The sequence below is a fragment of the Fukomys damarensis genome, unplaced genomic scaffold, assembly GCF_012274545.1.
Source record: "Fukomys damarensis isolate Sample0158 unplaced genomic scaffold, DMR_v1.0_HiC HiC_scaffold_12, whole genome shotgun sequence".
Lineage (NCBI taxonomy): Eukaryota > Metazoa > Chordata > Mammalia > Rodentia > Bathyergidae > Fukomys > Fukomys damarensis.
In genome coordinates, this window is record NW_022900924.1 from 6545488 (window position 1) to 6561547 (window position 16060).

At 37.3% G+C, this 16060-nt stretch overlaps 1 protein-coding gene and 1 pseudogene across 2 annotated transcripts in view; one reads left to right on the forward strand and one right to left on the reverse strand.

The window, feature by feature from the left end:
- The window catches only part of Specc1l (sperm antigen with calponin homology and coiled-coil domains 1 like), a 142818-nt gene that overhangs the window by 57968 nt on the left and 68790 nt on the right, over window positions 1-16060 (forward strand). Inside the window, exons 6-9 of one of the 2 annotated variants that reach the window (XM_019204494.2) lie at window positions 1555-1628; window positions 2806-2981; window positions 7981-8144; window positions 8996-9087. In XM_019204494.2, coding sequence (XP_019060039.1) covers window positions 1555-1628; window positions 2806-2981; window positions 7981-8144; window positions 8996-9087 — 506 coding nt within the window. Of the gene's footprint in view, window positions 1-1554; window positions 1629-2805; window positions 2982-7980; window positions 8145-8995; window positions 9088-13204; window positions 13211-16060 lie in introns of those variants that run through there. The other variant, XM_010603899.2, reaches the window with a different exon arrangement.
- Window positions 5746-5891, reverse strand: LOC117285804 (annotated as a pseudogene).

Consider the following 16060-nt stretch of genomic DNA (forward strand, 5'->3'; position numbering starts at 1 on the left):
ACCAGAACACAAATGTACCAATGTTAAATGAAGGGCTTAATGTCACAGGTATCCCAGAAAACCAAGTTTCTGACAGAACTGGAATAAGGAAGATGATGGGCTATCTAAGAAAAAATAAGCATTTTCATAGCTACTAGTATCTTGATAAAAAATGATTAATTTGTTAGTTGGAGGAAGCATGTCATTCCATACAGGTGTTCGCTATGTTTGGTTTTATGTTTCTAAATGGAAGAAATGGGGTAGTATATTATTTACTCAGAAGCACCAATGTCTGCAATGATGATGAGACTTTTAGAGTGATAAGGAACAGCCCACTGTGGCACATGTGCCATAGGTTTGCCTCCGCTGGACTCTAGTTACATAACCCTAACAACTGATGTCAGTAATATATTCATTTTAAAGAAAGATCCTAGGTAATGATTTTGGTATTACTTTTTCCTACTTCTACCATTGCATCTTTATCCATATATTTATTCTGTTTTAAATTCCTACCATATGTTCTGGTTTCTGGGGCTGGGAAATGGCTCCTGCTTTTGAAGTGTTTTCAGTCTAGTGGTAGAAATGTGTAAAAATAATTGATAATATTGGCGGCAACATGTAAGAAGGCTATGTAAGGTGGAGTTACAACACTGAAAATGGACAGGACTGTAACAGTAGGTAAAATCAGAATAAAGGATTTGTCACCATATATAACTACTTTTGGGTGTTTAATTGAAAAGTGGTTGGTTCCAGAGCTATGAGAAACACATATTGTGCCAGCTACCAGGAGGATATTCCTAAGGCATTCGTTTCTTGTACATAGATTTTAGAGCAGAGCCTCCCTCCAAATAGAATGTGACTTGCTTCCTTTTATATTTACTGCTACTGTTCTATAGAGTTAATTTAAGCTGAGTGGGTGTTATATAATTAATTGTATAATTGGCTTACTAATTTATGTTTCTGGAATTTATTCCTGTGTATGAAGGAAGTTGTGCTTGAGTAAATTCCTTAATAATCCTTGTGATTAAAAGTTCATATTTTAATAGAGTCTATGTTGTTTTGATTAACAACTGATTTTAATTAAGTTTTTGTTTCAGAATTAAGGTACTTTGGAAGGAGGTAGTGTAGAAACTATAATATTAAATTGATATTTTCCACAGAAAGTAATACTGGCTAGTAGTTGGATTAAGCATTTTTAAATTTTTTTTATTTATTTATTTATTTATTTATTTATTTATTTATTTATTTATTTTTGTGGTATTAGGGATTGAATTCAGGACCTTGTGCTTGCAAGGTAGGTGCAGTGCCACTGAGCTAAATCCCCAGCTCTAACCATTCTTTTTTGCTTTCTAAGTTTTGTATTAAAAATAAGCCTTTTGGGCCAAGGATTTAGCTCAGTGGTGTTGCGCCTGCCTTGCAAGTTTAAGGTCCTAAGTTCAGTCCCTGGTACCCCCCAAAAAATATCTATTGTAAAGATAATTTTTTGAATGTCATTTTTTTTAAGTACCTCCTCTTCTTATGTTACTCTCTTTTAACATTGCTCTAAGAATATTTAAACTTTAATGATCTTTTCAGATACAGTTAAAAAACTCCAGGACCAAAAACATGACATGGAAAGAGAAATCAAGACACTTCACAGGAGACTTCGGGTAAGATAAATCTTCATGTATTTTTAGAAAACAGCTTCCCAAAATTTAATGTCATTGATCATGCCATTATTCACCTTAAACTTTAAATGGGGCTGGGGGTATTGAGCCCATTGGGCTTTGGGCAGAAAGTGATTGACCATCATTTCAACTTGGAACTCATGCAAAATTAGGGATAGAAGAATATACTGATAATTTATGGGCAGCAGTTTTAGGAAAAAAGATTTAGGAAACATACATTTTACTTTGGAGTAAAAGTTTATTGGCTTTTGAGTATAGAATGTTCTAAACTAGGCTTTGCGTGAATTTTCTTTATTCTGTGGACTTGATGCGCTTGCTAATAGAAGTGCTGCTGTGATGTAGAGGGAGGTGCTAATCTCAGTTTGAGTCAGGCCGCAGTTGCTGAGGGCACCTTCATGATGTCAGAAAATTGTTCTGTGAGTGCGAGATCTCAGGCATGGCCCAGCCATGGCTCTAGGTGGAGGTGAAGCCCTGGAGGAGACTTCCCACCGGGCCACACCCATGTCTGTGGGAAGCAATAGACTATACATTTCCTTACTGCTTCTTTGTATAATTTTGTCTGCCTATATTGAGTTCACTGTTTTTCTTATGGCTTCCTCTTCCTTTTCCTTTACTTTAGGGTTTTGTTTTGTTTTGTTTTTCTGTTTTTGATGTCAGGATATTTATAGTTTTTAACTGTATGGTTTGCATACCATTCATATACCTTTTCGAGCTTTCCAGCGGTAAAACTAAGTTTTAGATGTCTTTTCATAAGACTTGCTTTGAAGTTTGGAGAAGAGGCTTGACATTGTTATCATTAGTATTTATTGAGCACTCTGAGTGCTTGACGTCTCAGGAGGCAGGTCAGCTGGAAAAATCTTTGCTTCATTAAGAACAAGGTTACTGAGAAAATGAAAAAATGGAAATAAAGTGTTTGTAAATGGGGAGGAGAGGAGGGGGTGAAGGGAGGGTAGGAACAAGGGGAAAAAAAGAACAAGGTTACTGATCATTATACAGCCTGTTACAAACAGGTAATAGCCTTTCTCTGGGATTAACAAACATTAATCATCATTTGGGAGTACAGTACATTGTAGCAATCCAATCACAAACTAATTTTATTGCTTTTCAATAAATCTTCATTGCTCTCTTTTGGAAATAAAAATTCAGTTTTTAAATATAGGAAGAATCTGCAGAATGGCGGCAGTTTCAAGCTGATCTACAGACTGCGGTAGTCATCGCAAATGACATTAAATCTGAAGCCCAGGAGGAGATTGGCGATCTGAAGCGCCGGTTACATGAAGCTCAAGAAAAAAATGAGAAACTCACAAAAGAGTTGGAGGAAATAAAATCACGCAAGTATGTTCTGAAAAATCAGTTTTGTACTGTGTTTCAGTAGAGAACACCTAAGCCCCAATTTTGTGCTGTGTCGTTATGGGAAGAACATGGGCATTGACGCTGCTGAATTTTGGACTTCGTGGAAGCTAACTTGTTTGAGTCTCATTTTTATGACACCTGTAAAGTAGCACGGTCTGTAAGGGATTTTTCCACACTTGTTTTCTATGTCAGCGATCAATAACTCTGGAGGGCGCCAGAATGGTAACTGGTTGTGATTCTCCTTATCCTCATTCTTGTGATCCAGCCCTGTTATTTTTCTTTAGATATATATTCTTGTAAAGAGATAAATGTGGCTCTTGTCCAGCCCTGCCTCTTACTAGCTGTGTGATCTTGGTCAGCAGCCTTTACTTTCCTGATCCTCCATTTTCTCAAAAATCTCAAAAACACCACTGGCTGCTTTACAATGTTACTATAAGGAGCAAAAGAGGTAATAATGCCTGCAAAGTGTTCAGGGCAATGACCACCAAACTTGAGCTGCCTTAGTATTTTTGGAAACTCAAAGAATGCAAAGAGAGTTTATCTATATCACTCATTTATGGAATTTTCACTTGTTTTATTCTGTAATTGCATGAATTTCCACAGTATTTCCCCCCATCTAACTCACATCATTGGAAACCCATAAAAACTGTTAGGTAAGGTGACATCTGTTGTGCACTCTTAAGCTTTGCAGTGACTCCATCTATGCCTGAGGGATAGTATTTTATTTTGGGGGAGTATTGAGGGTTGAACCTAAGGCCTTTACATTGAGCTACAGCCCCAGCTGAATGATTGATTGATTGATTGATTGAATCTTGCTAAATTTCCCAGGCTGGGATCCACCTTATCATACTCCTATTTCAACCTCCCAGGGGGCTGAGATTACAGGCATGTGCCACTATGCCTGGCAGGGAATAATATTTTTGTATTTGAGGTTATTATTAAGAATTTGAGGGTCACGGATGTAGCTCAGTGGCGCCGCACCTCCCTGGCAAGTGCAAGATCCTGAGTTCAATCCTCAGTATCAAAAGAAAAAAAGAATTTGAACCTGGGTGTGGTGGTGCATGCCTAAAATCCCAGCACTCAGAAGGCTGAGGCAGGAGGATTGTAAGTTGGAAACCAGCCTGGACTACATAGCAAGACCTTGTCTCAACAAACAAACCTCAAAACAAAAGCAAACAGAAGAATCTGATTATTCCTTGCTTTAATTCTTAAGTAGGCATAGAAAAACATTTCTCTTTGAAAGTCTTATTATGGCTTAGTCCTTGTGTATGGTCTGTTGAATAATATTGCTAAGCATCTTTCACTGGCTTCCTTAAACAGAACTTGGAATGAGGCAGAGGTCACTGGTGTAAAACTTGCATTGCATTGCTTTTTTGTCCCCCCTCTGTATACTATCAAGTGAATAGCATATCAGAAGTGCCTCACTGAAGAATTATTCTGAATGAAATTCTATTAATTGATTAATTGTGGTTCTTGGATTGATTCCAAGGCAATCTGGAGATTGATCCATGCATGCTAGGCAAGCACTGTACAAGTGAGCTATACCCGCAGCCCTAAACTTTTACTCTCAACGTAAAATTCTGTTGGATTCTGAAATTCTTTGGTCTGTGAGATACATATTTAAAAGAAGTACCAGCATCTTGTAGAGCAGTGCTTTTCAGAGTGAGGTCTACTGACTATAGGGTCTCCCCAAGTCTCTTTCAGATAGTACTGTTTTCATAATAATATTAACATGTTTTTTGCTTTTTTCACTGTGGTATCTCTTACTCGAATACTGAAAAACAAATGTAAACTTGGTGAATTAAGCATTCATACCAGATTGAACTCAGTCATTGAACTTATCACCACCATACACAGGCATTAAAAATGCAGGAAAATCCCAAACAAAACAAAATGCAGCTGCCGGGCATGGTGGCATATGCCTGTAATCCCAGCACTCAGGAGGCTGAGGCAGGAGGATCGCTGTGAGTTCAGGACCAGCCTGGGATACACAGTGAGTTCCAGAGCAGTCTGAACTACATAGTGAGACCCTGTCTCAAAAAAACAAAAAAAAAAGAGGGCCGGGGATTTAGCTCAGTGGTTCGGTGGCCTGTCTTGCAAGCGTAAGGAACCGAGTTCAATCCCGGGTACCAAAAAAAAACCCAAAATGTACTTTTCATGTAAAGGTGTCCTTCCTAAAAAGATAAATTGTTAATTTTATTAAATCTCACTCTTTAGTTACCCTATTTTTTACCCTTCCATGTGAGAAAATGGAAAGTTAAAGTACTTCTGCTTGATCTGTTCTATACTCAACTATGAGGTAGCCTTGAGGGGAACACTGATCATTTTAAAGTATACAATTTTGTTTTTATTTTGTCTTCAGAAACACACTCTTGCTCTGTTGTCCAGTCTGGTCTTAAACTTTTTTTTTTTCGGTTCTGGAGATAGAACTCAGGACCTAGGCAGCCATGGTGCCACTGAGCTAAATCCCCAGCCAGCTGGCCTTAAACTTGCAGCAGTCCTGCTTCAGCCTCCCAAGTGCTGGGATTATACGTGTGTGCCACCATGCCAGGCATGTAAGTTTGAGCTACTTTTTTTTTTAATTTTACTGGAACATCATTTTTACTTGAGAATAGCTGAGAGATAAACTATGGATATTTCAGCTTTGATGGTAGATATTTCTTGAAAATGATTGTCCCTTCAGGAGAAACAACTGACTTTTTTTTTTTTTTTTTTTTTTTTTTTTTTTTGCTGGTGATAAAATGTGGGTTTTTGAGGGAATTTTAGGATTTTTGGGAAACCTATATCTGCTTTTGGGAGCTTGGCAGCTTCCCGTCTTTAAAGAGCTTTGTAATTCAAAGAGCTTTGTAAGTCCTATTACACTTGATCTTAGCCAAAAGGCCGAGAAGCGATTGTAAGTCCTATTAACAAATAGGACTTAAAGAGATATATTTTATAATGGGCAAGCATTTGTGAAATCAAGTGAGCCAATATTTTCCGTATGACTAATGCATGGTGTTTTAGTATATGTGCTGCAGAAACAAATGTGACTAATGCATGATGTCACAAGGTCATGATTGGGCAAAAGATCCTTTAGAAATACACAATAGATCAGTAATTGGACAGAATAGGGGAAGTTTGCTTACATAGTTTTAGCTTCTGTGCTGCAACTGACTTTTTATGCGTTTGTGTTGTACTAGCGATTGAACCCAGGGTGTTGTGCATGCTAGGCAGATACTCCAATGCAACACCGATCTGTACTCCCTGCCCACAGCTACATTCAAGTAACTATAGCTTATTGCATTTTTAGTGTAGTATCAAAGAATAGTTACAGTTACAGATTTTAAAAAGTCTTCCAAATTTTTCCAAACATCTACCTATTCAAGATCTGCACTTTTCATACCTCAATAGATTGAATACAGAAGTGAGAATCTAGCAGTCTTCTAAGCCAGACATGAAACAAATATTAAGAAATAGAAAACACTGGTAGTCTTCTTATTAATTTTTCTTTTGGCTTTGGAAAATGTCATTTTTTTCATAAAGATATTGTCATCATGTTAAATCCTAGATATACTTTTAGATGAATTCAATATTTTATGTATTTCTTATCTTTAATTCATTTAATGGAAGATAATTAACATAAACACGGGCTGTTTGGGATCATCAGTCATTTTTAGGAGATGAAAGGTGTTCTGAGACCAAAATGTTTGACAATTGTTGTTTTAGATTCTTTATTAAAACTTTAAATCAGCTGGGTGCAGTGATGCTTATAATCCCGGCACTGAAGGAGGCTGAGACAGGAGGAGAGCAAGTTAGAGTCCTACCGGGCAACATAGTGAGATCCTGTTTCAAAAAATAAAAAAAAATAAGGACGGGATGTAGCTCAGTGGTAGAGTACCCTGGGTTTGATCTTAAGTACGGAAAACAAACAAAAGACCGAAAACTTTTAGTCGTAGTAACTAACTGAACGTGGAACCTGTGGTCCACCTTGAGACCCCAAAAAAAAAACCTTTAATATCAAATGGCCAAATTTTTCTAAGGACTAGCTTAATTTTTATCTCCATTAAGTATATTTGATAGTTTTATGACATGTGCAGATCCTGCATTTTTAATCTCATTCCAGATGAAAACTTTTATGTCGGTCAGTTCATTGAATTAGAGAGAGCCAGAATGAAATAGAGTTGATTTTTCCGATGATTCAGGACGCATCATGCTAGGCTGCTTGGGGGATCCATGTTACTAATAGGGGTGTAGGTTTCTTTGTAGAAATTCTGTTTGGATTCTATAGTACCTTTGTTTTGTTTTGTGCTTTTAAGAACATGGACTTTGGTTTCATTTCTTTGTATTTCCACGTCTAAGCACAGCAGTTTAGCTAGAGCCAGCGCAAATTATCCATCCACACTCGCTAATGAATTCCTAGACTTTAGAGGAGGGCCAGGCCTTCTGGCAGCGCTGAATCAGAGATTCCCAGTTCTGAGTCAGGCTCTGTGGCTGATCTGCCTTCCATTTTACTACTAATTGATTACTGATGTCCTCACCTGACACTTATCCAATAAAAATGGAATTTGATTGTTATTTAACTTAGGATAACTTCATAGAGATTTTTAATATCATTTCCTGGTATTTACCAAGCAATTGAGAATATTGGTCCAGGTAATCTATTCTGCTTAACCGATACAATTTAAAAGAAACCCACAAAACTAATATGTTTTAATGCTTTTCAGCTGGGAGGGAAAAATGTAAGTTCTCTTATAGAGTCTGCCAAAAAATTTTATACATACTTCAGCACTGCTGACCATACTAACAAATGTCTGGGAGCTAATGGCTAATGACTTTGAGCACCTCTGGTAATGGTAGGGGCCAAGGGTAACTTGTATTAATCTAATGATGTCTCAGTAAATGTAATATTAAAATATTTATAAAAATTTTTCTTTTCCTGATGTGTACAGTTTTTAGGCAGACTCTGTATATACAAATCCCTGTATTTCAATATATTTTTTAGGCAAGAGGAGGAGCGAGGTCGAGTATACAACTACATGAATGCTGTTGAGAGAGATTTGGCAGCCTTAAGGCAAGGGATGGGACTAAGTAGAAGGTCCTCGACTTCCTCAGAGCCAACTCCTACAGTAAAGACCCTCATCAAATCCTTTGACAGTGCATCTCAAGGTAAGTAATTCTTTGTGCATTGTTCCAAAGGTATGCAATTGTATTCACTCACCGTATGTTTCCTGGTATGTATGATGATTTCCCCTCCCCTCTCCTTCCTTCCCTTCCCTTCCCTATACTAAGGGTTGAACCTAGGGCCTTCACACTGAACTACACCATATCCTTTTTTACAGTTTTGAGACAGACTTGCTAAGTTGTTCTTTTGTCCAGGCTGTAGTTGAATTTATGATTCTCCTATCCCTGTCTCCGAGAGTGCTGGAATTACAGGTGTGTGCCACCATGCTCACCTTACTATTGGGTTTTTTAATTAAATTTAATTTTTTTTCTAATGCTGGTGATTGAACCTAGGGGATGTATGTGCTAAGCAAGTGTTCTACTGCTGAGCTATACTCCTAGCCCTCTTGAGGTTTTTTTTTTTAATATTTGGATTTCATTAGTTTATGACACTTATTGGTATATTATGTAATTTAATAGCAAAACTGGAATTACTGGCCTGTGGAAGCAAGTACCTGTCTCTTGGGGCACAACCATGAATGTTTAACTAGGTTAGGTATCAGCCAAGATATTTTCTATGGGGATTTGAGCACACTGGTTAGTCTCATGAAAAATGGCCGAATGTGGTGGCACATGCCTATGTTCTTAGCACTCAGGAGGCAGGGGCAGGAAGTTTGCCTCGAGTTCAAGGACAGCCTGGACTACATGGTGAGTTCAAGTCCAGCCTGTACTACATAGCAAGACCCTGTCTCAAACCGCAGCTGCTGCCACCACCACCACACAAATTTGGTGAATCCTTAAACAGCGGCCAGTTAAGAAAGCCTTCTATTGTATTCATTATGTACTTGTTTTCGTAGTACCAAACCCTGCTGCAGCTGCAATTCCTCGAACACCTCTGAGTCCGAGTCCTATGAAAACCCCTCCTGCGGCAGCTGTATCTCCCATGCAGGTAAGACCCCCGGACTGCCGAAGGCTGTGGAGCCTCACAGTCTGCAGTTAAGTCCTCTGCTTCAAAGAGGTCATGCACCATGTATCAGGAGGGCCGATGACTACCTCAGAAGGATGAATTTTGGGATTTATTTCCTAAAGCACTTTGAATATCTTTAATTGAATTAAATTATATAAGTTATGGTGTATTTCTGGAAAACTAAAATACCTCTCAATATATAGTTGGCACATCTCAGCTTCTGCTGTATAGCAAATCATTTCAAAACTTACTAGTTTAAAAAAAAATACTAGCTTAAAATGGCAATTTTGTTTTTCACACTGTTTTGGGTGGGCTTTGTGGTTCTTTGCTGACTATGCCTGGGCTCACTCCTGCGCCTGTGCTCACCTGAATTATAAGTGGGGATCTGGGCTCAGCAGGATGCTGGGCAGCTCTCTCCACACAGTCTTCTTTGCACAGCTCCAGGAGAGTGAAAGTAGTAGATAGCAAAACCTTGCAGGATCCTGGTGTGAATTTGAACAATAAAACTTCTAACCTTTTCTTTCGGTCCAAGTAAGTCACAGGGCAACTCAGATTTGGAGAGGGAGTGGTCTGCAGAAGGGATGAATTTAGAGATGTGTCATCTTGGTCTAATTCAAGGATATTGCCAATCCATAACACCTAGTTTACAGAAGTTGCTGTTCCTTGCTGTTGTGGGAATATAGACCAGAATCAGGGCAAATGGCTGCTCTCTCTGGTGCTCCAGAGGTCCTCTTACTGTGTCCTTTATCCAGCCACTTTTAGAAAGTGTGGCTGAGGTAGAATAGTTCCACATACATAAGAGCAGCCAAAGGAGGGACAGCCTCAAATTCAGTATCCTGTGATAAAAGGTAGCCTTGTCCACATCTATCTCTAAAGTAATAGGGCTTATTACTAATTGTCGATTGTTGACCATGTGTTTTATGGGTGAACTTTATAACTTCTTGTAATGTTTAGGGTAAAATTATGTTCCTTATGTTGTTGCAAGTCAGTGGCTTTGCATTTGCATGTATACAAGAAATTGTGTCTTAATTTAAAAGGAAGGCAAGGGGGGAAATTCCATATTTCACTTGCAGATTTAATGCTTTTTATGTACTGTTAATCAAGCCTTTTCTAAAAACCCAAAGATGTAAATAAAGGTGAAGTAATGTTCCAAATATAATAAACTTCAAATAAGGTGAATTTCTGTAAGTAGTGTTGATCAGTTGAAGTTTAATTTCCAAGGCATTATTTTTTAAATCTTAGAAAGATAGGAAATGAAAAATCTCATTTCTGTACCTTAAAAAAAGCTAATAATTACAAGCTACATTTAATAGCTTTTGAATACATGATTAGTGCAGTGTTTCTCAAACCTGTGTATAAAAATCACTTGGAGAATTTTTAAACACACAGATTCCCAGGACATTCTAGTGAACCAAAACCTCTGGGGACTGAGTTTGTTAGTTTTTAGTAACTCCCTGGGTAGGAACTCTGCTTCTGCGTGAAGAAGCAATAGAAGCTGCTATCACAAACGACTAGAAAGCTGGAAAAAATATAGGAAACAATTATTTTCAGACTTTGTACAATAAGCAGTATAAAACTGTGACTGAAAAAAATTAAGAGATGAAGGAAGTCCTGCTATGGGCCACATTCTTTTCCTGGAAGCAACTTCCAGATGGTGATGCAAACCCACCTGGAACAGATAAGAGGAAACCAATTAGATCGGAGGGAACACATATCAACATTCAAGGCCAGAGTCCCTGGGAGAAGGGAGCTACATAGAGAAAGGGTCTAGAATCTGCAGAGCCATCTTTTTGAGTCTTTGCCTGAATGTCAGCCAGGACTTGCATAGGTAAAACCCAACAGTAATTTCCCATGAGCAGCTCCCAGGAATAGTTACAAGAAACTGTCACAAACACTTCCTATAGTTATTTCAAAATAAAGCCTTCCAACAGAGAAAGCTCCAGGCCTGATTGGTTTTTATAGTGAATTCAATGAGACCTTTGTGGCTGAAATAATTCTATTCCTATACAAAGTCTTACAGAAAGCAGAAGAAAATGAAGACTTCCCAATTTATTTTATGATTCCAGTTATGAGAGAGCAGATACAGACAAACATTACAAAGAAAGACAACTACTAACCAATCTCTCTTAGGACTGTAGATGCAAACTTCTTAAGTATAGCATACCTTAGGAATGCAAGATTAAAATTTACCTTAAAAGAATAAAGGATTTTTTAAAAATGGTAATTTCAGTATCTGTACCAATAATTTTTACAAAATTTGAAACCTATTTATAGTAAAATTTCTTCAGTAATCTAGAAATGGGAATCAATCTTGAAAAAGAAGACCTGTGGAAAGTCTTACAGCTAGCATCATACTTAACAGATTAAAGATGATTCCTTTTCCTCTACCATTGGGAAGAGTGAAAGGATACTCTCACTACCTTTCTCTTTTAAAAACACACATATTTTGCTGGAACTTCTACTCTGTGTGGTGAGGAGAAAAATAAAACCAATGGAAAAGTTGAAATTGGTGGTAGGCCTAAATACATAGGTCATCACTATAAAACTTCCAGATGCTGCGTATGGCGTTTCACACCTGTAATCCCAGCACTCGGGAGCAGAGGCAGGAGGATCACCTGTGAATTCAGCGCTAGCCTGGACTACATAGTGAGTTCAGGCCCAGCCTGAATACAAAGTGAGAACCTGTCTCAACCGAAAAAACAAAAAACAAACCACCAAACTTATGGATGAGGGCATTTCACAGAGAAAATCTTTATGACTTTTGAGAATGTGAAGGTTTCTTATCTAGAATACATAAATTCATGAACTGTAAAAGCAAATTGATAAGTTGGGCATCAAAATTTAAAATTTGTTTAAAAGACATTAAGAAAACGCAAAGGCAGTCAGGTATCGTGGTGCTAATCCTAGCACTGTGGGAGCCTAAGGTAGGAAGATTGAAAGTTTGAGACTAGCCTGGGCAATTTAGCAACTTACTGAAACCCTGTTTTTTTATTTTATTTTATTTTTTCCTCATTGAGTTTGTTGGTACATTTTAGGTATACAGTACAGTTACATTCATCATTGGGATCTTGTACCTTTATATGACAGGCCTCGGTTCTCTCTTTTTCCCCTTATCCCTGCCCTCCCTTCACCCCCTCCTCCCTTCCCTATTTACAAATACTTTATTTCCATTTTTTCATTTTCTCATATTTTTTTCTTTTCCCTTATTACCTTTACCCTGCCCTTCCCATTTCCCCTACGCCTTTAGCCCTTTTCTTCCTATTTCACATTGTCAGTTATAGCATTAGGATCTTATGTACCATTATAGTTTTTCATACCAGAGAAACTATTCAGTATTTATACATGTGTGACTTACTTATTTCACTTAGGAGTATATCCCCAGTATGCATCCATTTTCCTATAAATGACTCTATAATTTCTCATTCTTTATGGCTGAGTAGTATTCCATTTTATAGAAAAACCACATTTTCTTTTATCCAGTCTCCAACTGATGGACAAATGGCCTGTTTCCAAGTTTTAGCTGTTACAAAATGTGCCACCATAAACATAGGTGTGCATATATCACTGTGATATGATTCTTTTAATTCTTTTGGAAGGGTACCCAGCAGAGGGATGGCTGGGTCAAATAGAACCTCTAATCCTAGTTCTTTGAGGTATCTCCATATTGATTTCCACAGTGGTTGCACCAGTCTGCACTCCCACCAACAATGGAGAAGGGTTCCTTTCATCCTACAACCCACCAGTATTTATTATTGGTTGATTTCTTGGTAGCAGCCATTCTTTTTGGGGTGAGGTGGAATCTCAGTGTTGTTTTCATCTATGTCTCTCGAATGACCAGTGATGTGGAACATTTTTTCATATATTTATTTGATGCTTTTACTTCTTTGTCTGAGAAATGTGTATTCATTTCAGATGCCCATTTTTGAATCAGGTCTTTATATTTGGGGGTTCTGATTTTTTTGAGTTCTTTATATATTCTAGATAATAGTCCTTTGTCTGAGGAGCACCTGGTAAAAATTTTTTCCCACGTTGTAGGTTGTCTTTTAGTTCTGTTGATGGTTTCTTTTGCAGTGCAGAATCTTTTTAATAAGATGAGATCCCAGTTGTTGATTCTTTCTGCTAGTTCCCGTGCTACTGAGGCTTTGTTCATAAAGTCTTTTCCTATGCCAAGGTCTTCAAGAGTTCTGCCTAACTTACCTTCCAGCAAATTTAGTGACTCTTTTTTAATATTTAGATCTTTAATCCACTTGGATTTTAGTTTAGTGCATGGTGAAAGATAGGGTCTAGTTTTAATCTTTGGCAGGTTGAAATCCAGTTTTTCCAACACCATTTATTAAAGAGGCTGTCTTGCTACCAGTGAGGATGGTGGCTCTTTTGTCAAAGATGAGGTAGCTGCGTACATCTGGAGTTGTTTTTGTATTTTCCAATCTATTCCACTGATCCTCAGGTCTGTTTCTTTGCCAGTACCACACATGTTTTTATCATAGTGGCTTTGTAATATAGTTTCAAATTGGGAATTGTTATACCCACTGCCATGTCTCTGTTGCCTAGGATGGCTTTTGCTATTCTAGGTCTCTTCTGGTTCCAAATGAATTTTTGGATTATTTTTTCTAGTTCTGTGAAATATAGTATTGGAATTTCAGTCATCATTGCATTGAATCTGTATAGCAGCTTTGGTAGTATGGCCATTTTCACTATGTTGATTCTTCCTACCCAGGAGCAGGGGTATCTTTCCATTTTCTTATATCCTCTTTGATCTCTTTTTTCAAAATGCTGTAGTTTTCAGTGTAGAGGTCTTTTGCTGCTTTTATTAGATTAATTCCTAGATACTTCATTTTTTTGGTTGCTATTTTGAAAGGAATTGTTTCCCTAATTTCTGTCTAAATCTGTTATTTGTGTATAAGAAGGCTATTGATTTTTGAGTGTTGACCTTGTATCCAGCTACTCTGCTAAAGGTGTCAATTAAGTCTAGAAGTCTTTTTGTAGAGTTTTTTGGGTCTTCAATGTAGAGTATCATATCATCAGCAAATAATGACAGTTTAACTTCTAACTTTCCTATCTTTATTGCTTTAATTCCTTTCTCTTGTGTAATTGCTATGGCTAATGTTTCCAGAACTATATTGAAGAAGGATGGTGATAGTGGGCATCCTTGTCTTGTTCCTGATTTTAACATGAAGGTTTTCAGTTTTTGGCCATTTAATATGATGTTGGCTGTTGGTTTTTCATAGATAGACTTTATTAAGTTGAGATATAGACCATCTATTCCAATTTTTTACAGAGTTTGTTGAATTTTGTCAAATGCTTTTTCTGCGTCTATCAAGAGGACCATATGGTTTTTATCCATGACTCTGTTAATATTGTATTTTACATTTATTGACTTACATATGTTGAACCATCCTTGTATCCCTGGAATAAATCCGACTTGTTCAGGATGTATGATCTTCTTGATGATCTTCTGTATTCTGTTTGCTAGTATCTTATTAAGGATTTTTGCATCTATATTCATTAAGGAGATTGGCCTGTAGTTCTCTTTTTTAGTTGGGTCTTTCCTTGGTTTGGGAATCAAAGTAATACTTGCTTCCAGGAGTGAATTTGGAAGTATTGCTTCCCTTTCAATTTCATTGAAAAGTTTAAAGAGTAGTGGCAGTAATTCTTCTCTAAATGTCTTGTAAAATTCAGCAGTGAATCCATCAGGACCTGGGTTTTTCTTTGTTGGTAAACTTTTAATTACATTTTCAGTTTCACTGATTGTAATTGGGATGTTTAAAACTTTATCTCTTTCATTCAACTTTGGTAATTCATAAGTATCTAGAAATCTGTCTATTCTGTATTTTCCATTTTATTATAGTACAGGTTCTCAAAGGTAGGTATTGACGATCCCCTGGATTTCTGTTGGATCTGTTGTGACTTCACCTTTTTCATTCCTAATTGCATGGATCTGAGCCTTTTCTTTCCTTTTTCTGATAGGCTTAACTAAGGGTTTATCGGTTTTATTTATTCTTTCAAAAAAACAACTCTTCGATTCATTTATTTTTTGTATCATTTTCTTAGTTTCCATTGCTTTGATTTCTGCTGTAATCTTTATAATTTCCTCTTTTGTATGAGCTTTGGGTTTTTCTTGCTCTTCTTTTTCTAGGAGTCTAAGATTCATCAGTAGGGGTTTATTTGAGCTCGCTCTGTTTTCCTAGTGTGGGCGTTCAATGCTATGAATTTTCCACGTAGAGCTGCTTTCATTGTGTCCCACAGATTCCTGTATGTTGTATTGGTATTATCATTTATTTGTAAGAGCTGTCTAATTTCTTCTTTAATTTCCTCTGTGACCCATTGATTGTTCAGGAGAGTGTTGTTCAATTTCCATGTGTTTGTGAAGTTCCTATGATTTCTTATGCTGTTGATCTCCAGCTTGATTGCACTATGATCTGATAATATACAGGGGATAACTTCAGTTCCTTTGCATTTATTCAAACCTGTTCTGTCAGCTAGTATGTGATCTATCTTGGAGAATGACCCATGTGCAGCTGAAAAGAATGTATATTCTGATTTTGTGGGATGGAACACACTATAGACGTCTATTAAGTCCATATGGTCAAAAGCTTGGTTCAGTTCTAGTATTTCGTTGTTGATTTTTTGCCTAGATGATCTGTCTGTTTGTGATAGTGGGGTATTTAGATCACCCACGACAATTGTAGTGCTTATTTGGTTTTTCATGTTACTTAATATTGTTTTATATAGTTGGGAGAATTAATATTTGGTGCATATATGTTTATGATTGTCATCTCTTCCTCTTGAATTGTTCCCTTTACAAGGATGCAGTGGCCTTCTTTGTCTCTCTTAATCAGTTTTGGTTTCAAATTTACTTTGTCTGTGAATAAGATAGCTACCCCTGCTTTTTTCTGGGCTCCTGTCACATGGAGAAAATTGTTGTCCATCCTTTCTCTTTCAGTCTGGGCTTCTT